The sequence below is a fragment of the Kryptolebias marmoratus genome, linkage group LG15 (assembly GCF_001649575.2).
Source record: "Kryptolebias marmoratus isolate JLee-2015 linkage group LG15, ASM164957v2, whole genome shotgun sequence".
NCBI classification, from domain to species: Eukaryota; Metazoa; Chordata; class Actinopteri; order Cyprinodontiformes; family Rivulidae; genus Kryptolebias; species Kryptolebias marmoratus.
The window spans coordinates 5065396-5081665 of NC_051444.1; the positions used below are offsets into that span (position 1 = coordinate 5065396).

General features: G+C 41.3%; 2 protein-coding genes across 3 annotated transcripts in view; one reads left to right on the forward strand and one right to left on the reverse strand.

The window, feature by feature from the left end:
• cdh15 (cadherin 15, type 1, M-cadherin (myotubule)) overlaps positions 1 to 5957 on the forward strand; it is a 17859-nt gene extending 11902 nt beyond the window's left edge. Inside the window, exons 4-15 of the mRNA XM_017404978.3 lie at positions 487 to 642; positions 900 to 1044; positions 1580 to 1761; positions 1834 to 1962; positions 2592 to 2774; positions 3414 to 3658; positions 3751 to 3887; positions 4265 to 4495; positions 4576 to 4815; positions 4901 to 5049; positions 5136 to 5327; positions 5618 to 5957. Coding sequence (XP_017260467.1) covers positions 487 to 642; positions 900 to 1044; positions 1580 to 1761; positions 1834 to 1962; positions 2592 to 2774; positions 3414 to 3658; positions 3751 to 3887; positions 4265 to 4495; positions 4576 to 4815; positions 4901 to 5049; positions 5136 to 5327; positions 5618 to 5818 — 2190 coding nt within the window. The 3' untranslated portion in view covers positions 5819 to 5957. The remainder of the gene's footprint in view (positions 1 to 486; positions 643 to 899; positions 1045 to 1579; positions 1762 to 1833; positions 1963 to 2591; positions 2775 to 3413; positions 3659 to 3750; positions 3888 to 4264; positions 4496 to 4575; positions 4816 to 4900; positions 5050 to 5135; positions 5328 to 5617) is intronic.
• A 1204-nt stretch (positions 5958 to 7161) lies between these two features.
• Positions 7162 to 14270, reverse strand: spg7 (SPG7 matrix AAA peptidase subunit, paraplegin). Of its 2 annotated transcripts, none has more exons than XM_017404967.3 (17): positions 13860 to 14270; positions 12894 to 12996; positions 12710 to 12799; positions 12394 to 12635; positions 12157 to 12296; positions 10951 to 11050; positions 10749 to 10874; positions 10366 to 10528; positions 10043 to 10216; positions 9834 to 9958; positions 9612 to 9714; positions 9221 to 9331; positions 9017 to 9132; positions 8194 to 8350; positions 7910 to 8073; positions 7720 to 7797; positions 7162 to 7637 (listed from the first exon to the last, which is right to left on the reverse strand). In XM_017404967.3, exons 1-17 carry the CDS (start codon positions 14079 to 14081, stop codon positions 7431 to 7433), a joined length of 2421 nt encoding a protein of 806 aa, XP_017260456.1. In that variant the 5' UTR covers positions 14082 to 14270; the 3' UTR covers positions 7162 to 7430. The 2 variants fall into 2 exon arrangements, with proteins under 2 accessions (XP_017260456.1, XP_017260451.1); XM_017404962.3 differs by having other exon boundaries at positions 12157 to 12299.
• Positions 14271 to 16270: the final 2000 nt, after the last annotated feature.

The window sequence follows — 16270 nt, forward strand, 5'->3', positions numbered from 1 at the left end:
ATCAGAATATCCTACCTGTTAAATATAAGCGGGTAGCACAAATAGATCTATGCATTAAAAGCAGCAAGTGTCTGAAAAACATTACAACTTACATACAAAAACTTACAAAAGCACAAAAAAAACCTTCAAAAACACTCTACAGAAATAAATTTTACTTGTCAGAATTTTTTTATGTACAGATATGCATCTTTAAATGGTTTAAAATAAAAAAATAAAATAAGAAAAATCTAGTTATTTCCATGCAGTGTCCAGAAAGAGGAGTTGTTCAGCTTGTAGGGCAGCACAACTGCTTCCACCCACCTCCATCATCATCATATTAAATTACTTTTTGTCACAACAAAAAATAGTGGCTGGTAAAAATTGATCTGTATTTCTAAAATGAAAAAAATGCTTTAAAATGACTTTTAGTTTGGAATCTCAGAGGGAATTTCAATCTGCTTTAAAGCTCTACCTTCATCTTTTTGATCATCTTGTTTTTCTGCTCAGATCAAATCGGACAAAATCTTCTCAGGTGAGGTGATCTACAAGTTAGAGGGGCCCGGAGTGGACCAGGAGCCCAAGAACCTGTTTGAGATTGATGATAAAACTGGAGTGATCAGGAGCAAGCGGCCTCTGGACCGAGAGAAGCACCGCAGCTTCACCGTAAGTCGTGGTTAAGGAACAACCAGACTCTGCACATGTTCACGTTTCTGCCTTACATCACAGATCGTTGTGTCAAACACGGCCAGAGGTCAATGCTTCAAGGTTTTTATGGCCATCTTGGGAACGTGCTGCGCTTTTCTTTCTGCCGCCACATGTTCTGTTACTTCATATATCCTGGGTCTGTTCTTAGTGGAAGGTTTGACTAATACCCTCATGATTTCTTGTATCTTTGTGTGTGTGTGTGTGTGTGTGTGCAGCTTAAAGCCTTTGCGCTGTCCCCCAGTGGAGAACGACTGGAGAACCCCACCACCATTGAGATAGTGGTTCTGGATCAGAACGACAACAGGCCCGTCTTCACCCAGAAGCAGTTTTCTGGCTCCGTCCCAGAGTTCTCTGTCCCAGGTACGGTCATGAAGTCATCACGTCCTCACAGCTTTTATCAGATCATTCAACATCTTAGTGTAAAACTGTCATGAAAGGCGGCGGGCGACATGCATTTCTTCATTGAGCGCTGGTTTCAGTTTAAAAAGCTGTTAACTCCACAGCTGAGGATGTTTACTTTACTGCATGAATGGATTATTTTCATGAAAAGAAAAACTTTGGAGTTTGAGGCACACTGATGGACAAGAATAGAATCATCTTTATTCTCATTTTATGGCTCAAATACAGTCAAATTTGGAGAATATTTCTATTCTGCTGCATCTGAAACATATCTTAAGAAAACCTATTTACAAACTGCACTTCAAGGGTTCTTATGACTCAGCTGAATAAACTGTTTTTAGGTATATTTATCCTACTTTTGAGGCATCTGATCACATAACAAGAAATCATTTTAAAAACAAGCTGATTTGTGATTTACTTGAGGCTTTAAAGACACTTTAAAAAAACCAGAAACAACTTTTATTGCGTGACTGAAACGTTCAGTTGTCCCTGGCAGGCACATCAGTCATGTCAGTGGCGGCCACAGACGCAGACGACCCGATGACAGAAAACGCTGCTCTGAGCTTCTCCATTGTGAGCCAGGAGAGCATTCCTGCCAACGCTGTGACCAAAACTATGTTTGGCATCAACAACCAGACGGGCACCATCTACACCAGAGACGTGGGGCTGGACCGAGAGGTGAGTCCGAGGCAGGTTCACGCAGACCGTCAGGGCTTTTCTTCACAATAAACAAGCTGTGTTCTCTCGCAGGTGGTGCAGGGCTTTAAGCTCAAGCTAAAGGTTGCTGATTTGGGAGGCGAAGGTTTGACCGGTGATGCTGAGGCGATCATACTTGTGTCGGATATCAACAACCACCCGCCACGGTTCGGCCCCGCCTCGGTGAGCAAAACGCCAGCGAGGAAACAACAAAACAAGTCAAGTTTCTGTGAAAACACACTGAGCGCTCAGTACGTTCAAGAAGCTGAAACTGAGCAGCTGAAATCAAAACAAAAGCTACACCCAGCAGAACAGCAGCTAAAAGCTAAAACAAGAAAACAGTAGTTAAAAGGTGAAATGAGCAAAATTGTAGATAAAAGCCCAAATTACCAAAACAATACATAAAAGCTGAAACTAGAAAGATGGTAGCTAAAAGCTAAAACCAGCAGAACAGTAGCTAAAAGTTCAAAAGGAAGCAAACTGTGCTAAATTAGATTTCAAAGAGGTTTCTTCACAAGTTTTTTTTAATTATTATTATTGATTTGAAGAGATCTTAATTTATTTCTATGATGAAAAAAATGTCAAAGTTAAAGATTTAAAAGAAAAAAAATTAAATTAACAAACATCATATCCATAATATCCTAAACAAGCTGAAGTTTGAGTCCAAAAAAACATATAAACAGGAAAACAACCAGGATTCACACAAACACAGAATTTAAAATGACTTTAGTCATCGTCTCAGTTTAGTTTTTTTTATTTCTCAGACTAAATGAAACAGTTTGATCTGTATTTCCTGTGTGTGCTGCGTGTAGTACAGCATGACGGCAGAGGAGAACGTGTTCGGCGTTGAGATCGGCCGAGTAAACGTGACAGACAGAGATGATCCCGGAACGAGAAACTGGGAGGCCAAGTTCACCATAACCAACGACCCGCAGAGGAACTTCGCCATCAGGACGGATCCGGACACCAACCAGGGGGTTCTGACAGTGATTCGGGTACAGCATGGGTGTTTAGATGACATATAAACCGACATAAAGGGTTCAGAGAAAAAAGGTGAACTTTTATCGCCTGATCACATGGAGGAGTTACAGCTCATCCTAACTGTCTGAACATTTACTTTTGTTGACTTCATACAGCTTCAGAGGTATTTTTCTTTCTAAATTTTAGCTTTATTTCACATCTGCCGTAAATATTTTTAATTTAGACACTGATACTAACTGCATTTAATTGTAAAATGGCTGAATGATTTCTGTTTAAGTTTCCAACAAAACAGTTTATTCCTGTAGAATAATAAAAAAAAAACTTTTGTGCTTAAAGAATAAAACTATAGGGTCTCAGAAAATTTCCAGACAAGACAACAATCCACTGAGACTGAGTGACAGATAACTTGTGAAACACAAGATTAATAAAATGTATTTAAATGTTTTGGTGTTTTTCTGTAATTCAAATGAGCACCAAGGCTGTCAGACACTAAATCCTGCCATCTAGTGGTTTTAATTTAAACTGCAAATAATAATTTCTTCTTTGCTGTATTTTATATTGGATATTAGTATCGTTTGAAAATGTTCCCTGTTTTTATTCTTATTATCTGACTTTAGAGCAAACAGATGTTTTATTTTCTGTTTGTGTTTCAGCCTTTGGATTATGAAGGTCAGAGAAAGTACACTCTGGTTTTAACCGTGGAAAACCTCAGTCCTCTGAGCAGCAAAGCTCCAAACTTGCCCCTGAGCTCTGCCTCGGTGGTGATCACCGTCGTGAACAAGAATGAAAGCCCGATTTTTAAAGAGAACCCCATCCAGATCGAGGTTCTGGAGTCCGTTCCTCCTGGAACCCTCCTGAAAACCAACCTGGCCTCTGATCCGGATCATTCTGAGCTCAGGTAGGACCTGTGGGCTGCTCTTAAATGGAGAGATTTCTTTTTTCTCTTCACCAAACAAGGTGTTGGATGATTTTCTGTTCTACGTGTGCTAGATATGAAATCAGTAGAGATCCTGAGGGGTGGCTGGAGATTGACAGAGACACAGGAGACATTGTGTCAAAGCGAGGATTCAACATGAGATCTCCACATGTTAGAAACGGCATCTACACGGCTGCTGTCGTGGTCACAGGTCAGTTTATTCACTCGTCCTTTTTCTGTAGCGTTTCAAATAAATCAGTGTTTAGTGATAGATAATCAAAGGTTGATGAATTCAGAAATGATTTTGGATGAATCTAAAAATCTGTTTCTAAGCAACAGGCTCAGAAAACTGCATATATATACTCTCAAAGTTGTAATATTGCTTTTTTTTCCATTATATTCAATATAACATTTCTTTTTCTAATATTAACTTTATGTACTTTTAGGACTTGTGTAAAAAAAAAGACCATTTAGGTTGTGTTTATATAGAATATAGAAATAAAGGCTTTACAAACTTTTCTGCAGTAATTGTTAATGCATGTTTTTGCTTGACAATAACAATTAAAGCTCTTGTTTTTGCCCGTTCAGATGCTGGTGGTTTATCCAACACTGCCACAGTAAAGATCCTCCTGAAGGAGACCAATGACTTCCCCCCTCAGCTCTCCCCTCTGAGCGGCTCAGTTTGCAGGGATGCCAGCAGAACCAACGCCGGCCTTTTTCTGACTGCCGTGGACGAAGACCGTGCGCCTCATGCTGCGCCCTTCACTTTCAAATTCCACGATGATTCGTCATTCAACTGGACTCTCGTTCATGTCAACGGTGAGAAAAAAGTCCCATGAAGGACGTCTCTGCGGGGTTTTCCTGTCAGAACACAGTTTTCATGTCCCCTCCTCCTTCAGACACCCACGCTGTGCTCAGGCCCACGGTGGAGCTGGAGGCTGGAGAGTACGCAGTGACAGTGTTCGTGTCAGACTCCGGGGACCCTCAGCTGGGCGCTTACGCTCAGGTTAATGTCACCGTGTGTCCGTGTGACTCCTTCGGGGACTGTAAGTCCAGGGCCGGGGCTCTCTTAGGCTCCAGTGTGGGAATCAGCATCATTGCGCTCTTCATCATCATCGCTTGTGTTGCCCTTCTAATCGGTGAGTGCCACGTCTTTCTACAATCTACGTAAAACGAACACAGGTAATTAAAATGTTGTTTATTCAACATGAATGACGTTTGCAGTGCTGTTCCTCCTGGCTGTGGCGTTGACCTCCTGTGGGAGACGCCACCACATAAAGAAAGGAACCGGTCTGCTCGTCGCGGAATCGGAGGACGACGTACGAGACAACGTCCTCAACTACAATGAGCAGGGCGGGGGTGAGGAGGATGAGGTGAGGCTGACATGTTCAAACTCCTTGATGCTCCTGCCTGACATTCATCAGTCAGATCATAAGTTTTCTCCCCCCACACCTTGCAGAACGCCTTTAACATCGACCTGCTGTGGAACCCCCACGATGCACCCCCCAACCCCTGGTCCTTCTACCCGGGGTCTGGTGTTCCTCGAGGCAAGCAGCCCCTGAGGAAGGATGCCCCCCAAAACCTGCCCTCCCCCACCTACCCCCGACGGACTCCTGCAGATCCTTCCGACATCAAGGACTACATCAATGATGTGAGGCTCCTGCCATAACTTTGTTCTCTGCTACCTAATATTCAAATGATTATTTTTGCTTCAGAGTCGGCAGGTCTCCTTATACAAGGGATTAGGCAAACATGCATTAGGTTTTTGCTAAGTCAGCGATTCCTAAAGTTGAGGTCTGGACCTTACTGTAGGTTGTGAAACACCTGGTTTTGCCTCCTGGTTTTAATCTAATTGTGTTGCCTTAATGTCCTTATTTATTCCCCTTTTTACCAACCTTTGTGCAGTTCAACTAAGAATATTTGTAAATTTCCATCTTTCAGGGTCTGGAGGTCGCCGACAACGATCCCAACGTGCCCCCGTACGACACGGCCCTGATCTATGACTACGAGGGCGATGGCTCGGTGGCGGGCAGCCTCAGCTCCATCGCTTCGGGCAGCTCGGATGAAGATCAGGACTACGATTACCTCAACGACTGGGGACCACGTTTTCAGAAACTGGCCAACATGTACGACCCGCGCTAGAGCGGGCACTACCCCACAGAAACGGGACCTGCCAGGTTCACCGGAGGGCAAAGGTCGTATCTGTGGCGCTTCTTGGACACGTTTATATATGTTTTGGAAGTTTACAAAAAAAAAAAATTGCTACACAACCCCATGGGCCTTGAAGCAATGGAGCCTTTGGTTTTATCACACATCTTACAGAGTGGATCAAGGCAAAGTTTAGTGTTTAGCTCAGGAAAAATAAACAGCTTTGAGTAAAAAAGCTGAAAAAAAAGAGTTGAAGTGTCTGATGATGATGCTCAGGCTTTGGGAGATCAGTAATGTACACAAAAAGGATGCAATGTTCATTTTTTGTATTGTTTTGTTTTTTACCCAAGTGATTATTTTATAAGATGAATCTTAAAGAATAATAATTTTGTTTTTGTTTTTTTAGAACAAGCCCTCCATTCCAGGTTATTTAAATCTTTTATGAAGCCATCTCAGCAAAAACCATCCCATGTCATAAACCTGGAGGCTTTTAACGTTTTCTGTAAGTTTGTGTTTATAAAATAAAGGTTTATTTCTCATTAAAAAGCTGCATCCACATATATATTTAAACATTATAAGGGCATCACAACTTTAAAATAAAACTTTATTTACATTTTTGGCAACACGTTATTTCCTATCAGTTCACAAAACCTCCCACACTCCAGATGTGGGTCTAAACGGAGGATGTCTTTTTATGCAAACAAGTAAAATAAACTTAAACCCTGTAATTAAATGATGATCATTTCATTTAAAGCTTACCAATGAGCTGAATCAGGTCAAAAAGTTTTTAAACTCAAGCAATTCAGGGCAGAAAAATTACTAAAAAAAGTCCACAGCCGAGGCAAAGAAAAAGAAAAAGTTTCAGGTTTAAGTAACAAACCTGTAGCCTTGGAGGCTGCTTATTTTCAGTTCAGCAACAAACAAAACATTAACATTTCTTTTCTTTTTAAAGTTGGAAAAACACAATTTGATTGGAGTTTTTGCTCTTTTTGAATGCAAACTGATCCATTTGGGATAATAAAATCCACTATTTGTTCTACAGCTTCTCTAATATTTAGAGGTTTTAATCATTAGAGGAGTTTTTAACGATGCTAAATACAGTAAAGAGCAAATTGTTTTTCTTCCAGCCACATCTTTACAGTCTCAGAACTCTTAAAATTCAGTGCCCCTTCCTGCACAGTAATGCAGATTTACTGTTTGTCTAGGTGAATATAAATATATATATATATAGTCAGGTATAAAATGAAGTTATAAATAACCTTTCTGTCATTTTACTTTCACTTGCAAATATAAAATACTAATTATTCCCCAAAGAAATACCACAAATTTAAAAGCACTTCCGTATTGAAACAGTTTATATTACAGTACATTACAGTAAATGGTCAAATTTATTCATCTTAGGAGATATCTTTATTAAATAGTTGCTTTTAGTGCCACTGTAATCAGTGTCAAAGCTGGGCATTATCATTCATATTAACAAAATGTTCAGCCAACAGGGAAACTGGTGTAAATGAACATTTGACAAAAGTCTGAAAGGACTGCAAAGTTTTCAAAACTCTGGTTTTCCTGTCAGGAGCTAAAAGGTGAAAACCATTTTGCTGTAAAATCAGGTTAACTGAGGATCTATGTCCTCCTCTCTGTGTTTGCGAGGAGGTGGTCGGGGTTCGTCTTCTCCCGTGTCCTGTTTGTCCCTCTCAGCGTCCACCCAGCTCTGTGGGAGGATCCTCTTCTTGGGCCCGTGAGGCGGCGGACCCAGCAAGGCTTCAATGTCGTCGTAGTTCACCACCTCGCGCTCTAACAGGGCGTTGGCCAACTGGAAGGACAGAAACGTAATGAATAAGCAAAGTCTTACAACCAGAAGGGCTAAAATATAAAAAAGTAAAAGATTAACTGACCAGTGTGAGCTTGTCCCTGTTGTCCAGCAGCAGCTTCTCTGTCTGTCTGTAAGCACGAGCTATCAACATCTTAGCCTCCTGAAAGAGCAGAGAAGTCCAGTCAACTGTGTACTTCAGTGGAAAAGAGAATAAAAACTGACATTTACGGTCAGGAAATTAAAGAGGAGAGAGTTCTGATTTTGGAACCCACATGGTCCATCTGCTGCTGCAGGCCCTGGCTGAAAGGACGCCGTCCAATGGCCCCTTGTTCCTCTGTCTCAGGGAACGAGACCTGTCCAACGCTGTCACACATGCCGTACTGCTTCACCATCGAGTACGCCACACGGGTCACTTTACGCAGGTCATCCTGAGCTCCTGAAAGGTCAAAAGGAACAAGCTTCACCCGGTGTCCCCAACTCGCGCTTGGATGTAAGGCAGGTTAAGAATTAGTGATCCGGTTGTGAATCCAGTAAATGTTCATCAGACGAAGGGTACCTGTGGTAACCTTGTTGAAGGTGATTGCCTCCGCAGCTCTTCCTCCTAAAGCCATGCACATGCGCTGGAACAGCTGCTCCTTGGTGAACAGGAACTGTGCACGAGGTAAAATCTGAGCAAAACCCAGGGCTGCGTTGGTCCGAGGGGCAATGGACACCTGATAAACACGCCACACAAACAACCGGTAATTTATTTCTTTTTATCTGAAGATGAAGTTTTACAATAAACTAAAAGGAATTAAATATTCTGCATGAATGCTGAGTGCTGAAGGACTTTGAGGAAGCAGCTGAAACTGAGTTGTTAAAGCTAAGAGAAGCAGAACAGCAGCTGAAAGCTAAAAAGCCACAATTATCAAAAACCTAGCTAAAAGCTTAAAATAGCAATACATTAGTTAAAATTGGTAAAATGCTAGCTTAAATCTAGTAGCAGCAAATTGCTAGCCAAAAGTGGCAAAAGGCTAACTAATAGCTAAAAGCAGCAAAATGCCAGCTAAAAGAGAAAAGTAGCAGAATGGTAGTAAAAGACTAAAGTAGAATAAAAAGACAAGATTAGAGCAAGCAAGCTGCACATGTTAATGAAGGAACTAAAGAGATCAGGAAAACTTTAATTAGTTTTGAAAAAACAGAAAAGTTATAAAAACTAAAAGTTACAGCACCAATCTCCTGGATAAACTGAACGTTTTGATATATGAACAGTTAAAACAGCACAAAGTGTGTAGAAACAGACTGAAAACTTAAAAACAGGAAACCAATAATGGGAATCCTGAATGTTCCCATTATTCCAGCTGCAGTGGATTTCTGTGAGAGGTGAAGACGTGTGTTACCTTCATCACTGCATCGGTGTGCTCCAGCAGCCAGCCCACTAATGCGTGTCCCGACTCATGAAAAGCAACAACTCTCTGCTCCTCCTTACGCAGGATCTTATTCTTCTTTACACTCCCTGGTCAAACACACAGTTGCATCAGATGTCCTGCAAGCAGCACACGTGTGAAGTGCTTTTCCAGAACACGGTGTTTGCGTTTGTGTACCTGCTAATACTCGCTCAACAGCGTACTCGAAGTTAAAGGTATCGATGGATTTGAAGCCCTCCCTGGCAGCGTGCAGCGCTGCTTCGTTACAAATGTTAGCGATGTCCGCACCTGCAGAGACAGAGGAAGAAATGATCATCACAGAGGTGCCTACAAATCTGACTGACTGATATTCAGACTGAAAATGATCACTGAGAGAAACATAAAATTAATTACAATGTAATACTGCAATCATTTTATCACCCATACCTAATTTTCCCAGTAAAGAATTAAACTAAAGGTAGTTCTTGGCTTTTGCATTTTAATTTGCCTTTATCTAGAAACTGTGTGATCAAATCCCTGTTGATGTCTGCAGATTTAAACAAGTCTTAAACAGTAAAAACACACGTACCGCTGAAGCCTGGGGTGAGCTCAGCCAGCCGCAGAGAATAGAAATTTGCTGGTTGGGTCAACTTCAGGATCTTCAGATGTTGCTCGAAGATCTCCTTCCTCTCCTGAAAGACAAAAACAAACCAGACTCAAATCACTGACTTCTTCTAAACATCCTAGACAGCTGTTGCAGAGAACAGCCTGCTGGTCTTGTGTTGGTTTTCCTGGATGAGCTGACTTATACCTGCAGTGTGGGCAGATCTATGAAGATGTGTCTGTCCAGCCGGCCTGGTCTCATCAGAGCATTGTCCAAGATATCTGCTCTGTTAGTGGAGGCAAGAACAATGACATGGTCTGTGGTTCCCATTCCTGCAAAAAGAAGATGATTTCAAAGTCTCTTTAGTTTGTCTGACATATCTACAAACTGGTCTGAAATCTGACGTTTTTACCCACCGTCCATTTCCACCAGGAGCTGGTTGAGCGTCTGCTCCTCCTCGGTGTTCGAGAAACCGGACATGTTGGTGGAGCGTTTCTTCCCTACGGCATCGATCTCATCGATGTAAAGAATGCAGGGTGCTCGAGCACGAGCCTCTTTGAACAGATTCCGGACCCTTGCAGCGCCGAGACCTGCAGACGATCACAACACGAGTCCCTTCAGAAGTGGGGAGTAACTAAAAGCTTCTTAAGTATAATCAGAAACAAGTTCAGCAAACAAAACAGCTGTATTTTATTCAAGCCGTTTCCGTCTCTTTAAAACCCTCCTTCCTTCTACTTACCTCCAATGACCTCTACAAACTCGGAGCCAGCCAAAGCCAGAAACGGCACCTGGGCTTCTGTAGCGACAGCCTTAGCTAGCAAAGTCTTTCCACATCCTGGAGGCCCGAGCAGCAGCGCACCCTTTGGAACTTTGGCTCCCAGCTGGAGGTATCGTTCTGGACTCTGCCGATGAAAAAACACCACAAGAGGAAAAGAAACTAAAGAAATGACTGCTGACATTTGCTTAAGAAGGTAAATCTGAGCTGTTACAGTTAAGACAAGCAGAACAGAGGGATAATAATACAAGCTACAAGCACCAAAAGTATATAGTGTTTTAAGTATGTGCTTTAGAAGTGTAAGGGGAAACAAAAGATGAGCAGAACATTTGGATGTGGTTTCTTACCTTTAAGTAGTCAACAAACTCCATCACTTCAATCTTAGCCTCGTACATGCCCGCTACATCTTTAAATCTCACTCCTTTGCCAGCTTTCACGTCTACAATGGTGAACTTGGCCATCTTCAGCTGATTCTGCCGAGTTTGTTGGAAGATGAGGTTAACATGCCTCCCTGTCACATCGGTGCAACGCAGCATTATATTTACTTACAAAAGCACTGAAGCCTTCTCTGGCACCCATCCCTACAAGCCGGAAGATGTACCAGAGGATCCCCACGCCGATAGCAGCCATCCCCAGGGCATAGATGGCGCTTCAAAAAGAAAAGGTGAACAGACGTCACAATGGCTCCTCAAAATGTTTCAAACTGGGTTTAAAACCAGCCTCAGCCCCTAATCTGTCTGTTCTTAGGGTTTAAAATATTAGAAAAGATCAGACGAACTCAAGATTAGATACTGATCATAACTTTGATCTTTCCACGGCTTTCATAAAATATTAGGATGAGCATTGATGTTTTTTCATTATGCCACTTTCAAAATCTGTATTATATTTATTATGAAACTATTCTTTTCTCTGCCTTTTCTGAGAAGTGAGACAGATCTGCTGTAAATGTTTGTCTTTGTTGTGAGGACGTTAGGATGCGGGACTTTGTGACGCTCTGCTCTTTTATGTCGAAGGTCCGCTGATAGCTTTGCTCCAGAATATTTTGTTTGTAACCTTTAACTTAAAAAGATTATTGGGTTTTATGTGAGCTGATGACCTGAAGGTCTATAATGGAAATAGCAGACATAACTTTAAAGCAGGGAAAAATGCTAAAAATAAATCAAAATTTCATGTCTGTATTGGTTTGAACTGCATCTTGTGGAAAAAAAAGGTCAACCCCACAGATCATCACTGTATATTTTGCACCCTGGACAAGGATGATGCAGGTAAAGGTGGGCAACAGAATAATGTGAACAAGCTAGAATGTAGTTTTGAAAGCCGTGCACACAAAAAACAGGCCGTGATTTTAAAAACCTGGCCACACACAACTCACTGGTCAAAAACACTCAGAATTCAGTGAGCTTGCAATGAAAAATTTGTGTTTTTTCCTTATGATTTTGAGTCTCTAACTAGTCTCCAACAGTGGCAGCCCAGTGAGATTCTACCTACACACACAGGCCCGCTTGCCTGTGCGCTATCTTCGTAGCTTTTAATTAATACATTTCAATGCAATATAACATGTGGATTGACTTGTCATCTGTCTGAATCCAAACTGGAGTTCGGACTCTGAGAATCGCTGTTATAAGGTTTAATAATTATTGTTTCTGGGCTGACACATTCTTCCAGTGTTTTGTCTGAACCGTCTTCGGACATTGTGTTTTTTTCCAACCTGCGAATGAAGCACATTCACACTTGTACACAGAAAAAGTCTCTTACTTCCCAAAGAATCCAGTGCGTTTGTAGGACACGGGGATTCTGTCCTTAGTGTCAATGTTCAGCTCATCTTCAGCCGCCCTCAGCTTCTCCTCAAATTTGTCAATGTTAGCAACCTGCATTCTGTACATGAGCGCCAGCCTCTGCTGAGCAAGAGAAATGACAGCAGGTTAGAAGCTCACAGCTCATCTGTTTTTCAAGTTCAGATGCCAAGCTTGCATGAAACCCCACACAACGTACAGGTCTTCCAAAAATAACTGCCCCTGCGTGAAGGTAGATTTCCACGATGTCGCTCTCAGGAACAACCTGCACTTGCGACACCTCTCCCTTGGCCAACATCTCGTTGACAAAGTCATTCCATGAGATGTTCCCACCACTGGTGTTAATGGAGTTCAGCAGGCTCATGATGAGCGCTATGATGAAGAGGACCCGCAGGCGCTCGCGGTACATCTGCTCCTGCTGCTCGCGGCGCTTCTTCTCCTCTGAAATGCAAAGAAACGATTAAAAGCGATCAAAGAAAATAAAATGAAACCATGTGGAACAGTTTAACACGTACCTTCATCTTCCTGTGGAGTTTTTCCCTTTGGTCCAGAATTTTTATTTTGCTGTTGTTTAGACTGAGACGCACTGAAAAAGTTTGTTGCCCCTGAAAGTAAAAAGATTTTACACACACTGTTTGTAGTCATAAACAACTAAAACATGGAGGAATTTCATCATAAGGAAGTAAAACAAGTGGTTACCTAACAGATTTACTAAGCCAACTGGGTTTCTCAGCAGGTTGTTCCTGATTAACTCTTTGCTAAGTCCTTCCATGCCAGGACCCAAAGGTCTGTGAAGAAGACTCTGAAATAAGAGTATGAAAGGGTGAAAATTAAAGAGGAAGTAGGAAAAGGCTGCTAATTTCATCTTGATATATTAAAATTACCACTGAGGGAAAAAAGTAAAACAGATATGTAGTTACATTACAGTAGAGTGATGTTTATTATGAAAAAATTCATATTTTTAGAAACTCATCTAAGGAGTAATGGTAGCGGAGAAGGTAAGGGTGTCTTAACAAACTCCCCTTCTTAGTGTTTAGCTGTGGTGGCCATTTTGAATTGGGTTGACTCCTGAAGGTCATCCGCTGTAGATGCATGTCCAATTATTATTTACTGCAAGTTTCATTAAAATCCATCCAGCTGTTTATGAGATTTTTTCCTAACAGACAAACAGGGTTGTTTCCAGAACTTAACAATAACGTTTTAAGCAAATATACTGTTCAATTAGTATGTGTTGTGAATGACTCTCAGCTACTACCACACAAACCTTTAGCACATTATCTGTAAAACTGGCTGAATTATAGACATTTTTTGTGTTTTCTAAGGTCAGTTGGCTGTGGCGGCCATCTTGAACGGCTCCAAAGGTTAGTCCAGCTGTTAGTATGCATCGAATGATTATTTCCTGAAAGTTTCATAAAAATCCGTCCAGTGATTTATGAGAGAATTTGGTAGCAGACAGACACGGGCAAAAACATTATCATCCGCCTTCGGAGATGAGAATGGCTGTTATATGGTAATGTTTTTTAGAGATATAAATATGGACAAATAGGTATCGGTTGAAACAGAGGATTTGCCACAAACATCCCTCACTAATATACAAGAGAAGAAGCAAACTGGTCGAGTTTTATTTTGAAAAGCACGTCAATAATGCTATGTTCACTGGCTCACCTGGATGACTTTCTCCGGTGGCTGGCTTGTTATTGTCCGCTCCGATCTTGAAAGAAGCGTCCTCCTGACACCAGCACACCTTGACAGCACATGTTTACCACCGTCGGTGTTTATCTGTTTGTTTGCTAAAACGTGGGAGCTTCGCTTTGAAAGCATTAGAAGTAAACATCTGCTGTGTTTTCTACAAACACCAGCGGTTTGCTGCAGCAACAGAGCTAACATGGCGTCTGTTATCGGTCAAATTTAACATTAACTAAACAACTGAAGTGCCATAATATCAGTCCTGTTTATTCCTAAACCTGCGTGTAAAAAACAGTTTGTTTACCCCCCTTTACCCTCAGTTTGGAGCTAGCATCTTGCTATGTTATTCAACTGCGACGCTTCTTCTTCTTCGGCTTCTATTGGAAGTTAGTGATCAGCTTCCGGGCGCAACACCGCCACCTACCGGACAAATTATTATTTATGGGGAGTTTTCCAAACACGATTATACGGAGCCCTTTAAGGGTCATGTCTGACAAAAATAAATCATTTTCACGCTACCTTTGGGTTACTTTACAAACACAGTAATAAATCATACACAGGAGACACAGTCATCAAGGATTAATCTGACCTGAGCATGTCCTAGAGTTGTTCTGGTTCTGGGCTTTTTGATGGTGGTTTTCTGGACAAAAGCATCCCTCAGTTTTGCTGTTTGGGACTCATACAGGTGAGACAGTAGAGAAGGATTAGGGAAAACATGAAAAATACTTTTGGTAATACTGCTAATTACTACTCTATTTAAGTTAACACGTATGCATTTCCTCCCTGTGAGTCTGTGTATTCTGTAACATGATGAACTGGATGTTTCTGCCCAAGTTTGGACGCTCACAACATCAGGCTATTAGAGAACAGCTGTCGGCCAGATGTGACGTCTGTTCTGCCAGAACTCTACAATAAGAGAGACTTCCTTTCACCTGAAAATGAACATGTTCAACTCTGCAAGGATGAATGTGTTTTCCAACAAAGCATGCCATGTCATCCTGATAAATATGAACTATGCAATCTCGTTCAACTACACCAGGTGGTGAACCTGTCCGTGCATCTAAGAGAGGCCATCAACACATCATGGTAACTGTTGGAAACCAGAATAAAAAGAGAGATAGAAGAGAGAGAAACAGCAGGACCAGCTATCATTGAAAAGAAGAAACTCCACTTTATTGGTTATTTATTTATTTTTTATAGTCAATCCCCCCTGGTTTGCAGCCTTACAAAAGGTTTGTACAAAAAAAAAGTAACACAGCATTTCTTTCATTTTCTGAATAAAACCTGGTTTTATATTGAATCTGGGACCATTAATTAAACTACAAATAACTGAACCAGTAAATATTTATATTTTCCAGCAGAGGGCGCCATTGTTTAAGATGACCAGGGTGGCGTCTCCATTTAATACTTGTGGATACAAATTTGTAAATATTGCGCATTTTCTATTGAACTTGAAAGATTTATGTTTTAGAATAATGTCTCTTTAAAAAAAACAACAACATAAGGGCTGTTTTAAAAATTCATCCTAACAAGTATTTTTCTTTTTTGCATGACTCCACTGTCCATTGCATAAAGTTAATTTAATGTGTTCATTAATGTCTGTCCTTCTTTAAACATTTTATTATTATTTAAACTGAGTGTTATAAACAAATGAAGCAAAACTACTCAAAGAGCGACGTGTACAGGTCAGTTTGATTGACGTGTGAAATAACCCAAAGGGAGTCAAGACATTTTCCTTGAACCAATAGGAGGCCTCGTACCATCCCGTTGCGTTCTGTTTTGATCGTGGGTGCGTTCGCTTTAAACACCGGAACGCCCCGCCTACGTGTCATCTCGGTCTCCTGCGACACATATAACCCCTTGTTTTGGCTGCGACCGGCGTTTTTAAAACAGCGCCATCTAAAAGAAACATTTATTGACAAAACGTAAAGCTTAATAAGTGTCACTATGCAGCAGGGTGATGTGTACATTAGTAATCCATAAACATAGTCAAATTTGTTACATTGTTTACACAAATTGCATTGTTTTGTCTTTCCAAGCGTTTACACATATTTACATTTTTTTCAACGTTTGCAAAGTTTAGGTTTTATTAAAACACAAATAATGAACATACATTGATGTTTTCTGAGTGTGTAAAACAAGCGCTACGATGCCAGAACTCCATTTCCTTTTCTCGGTCCTACAACTACATAATGGAGTGTGGTCTGTCGCGCTTGAAACTGTAAAACATCTGTAGCCATGTTGGGGACCCCGTTCTGCTTCGCTCTAACGGGAGCTTCGTATCCTTCGCGGATCCAAAATGGAGTCCGTTTCTTCGCAAAGGAGAGGTGTCCGCCCACTGAGCACGCGCCAATCAGCAAGCTCCTTCTATCCCGGATGCGTTTCCGTCT

Bases quoted from the DNA above. Each gene is read 5' to 3' on its own strand.
- spg7 (XM_017404962.3), bottom strand. From the start codon at position 14,081: ATGTTAGCTCTGTTGCTGCAGCAAACCGCTGGTGTTTGTAGAAAACAC. The intron at 10,529-10,748 runs GTAAGAAACCAC...TTTCATCGGCAG, and splicing joins AGTTTGTTGACTACTTAAAG to AGTCCAGAACGATACCTCCA. The intron at 8,074-8,193 runs GTACCCTTCGTC...TTGACCTTTCAG, and splicing joins CTTCAACAAGGTTACCACAG to GAGCTCAGGATGACCTGCGT.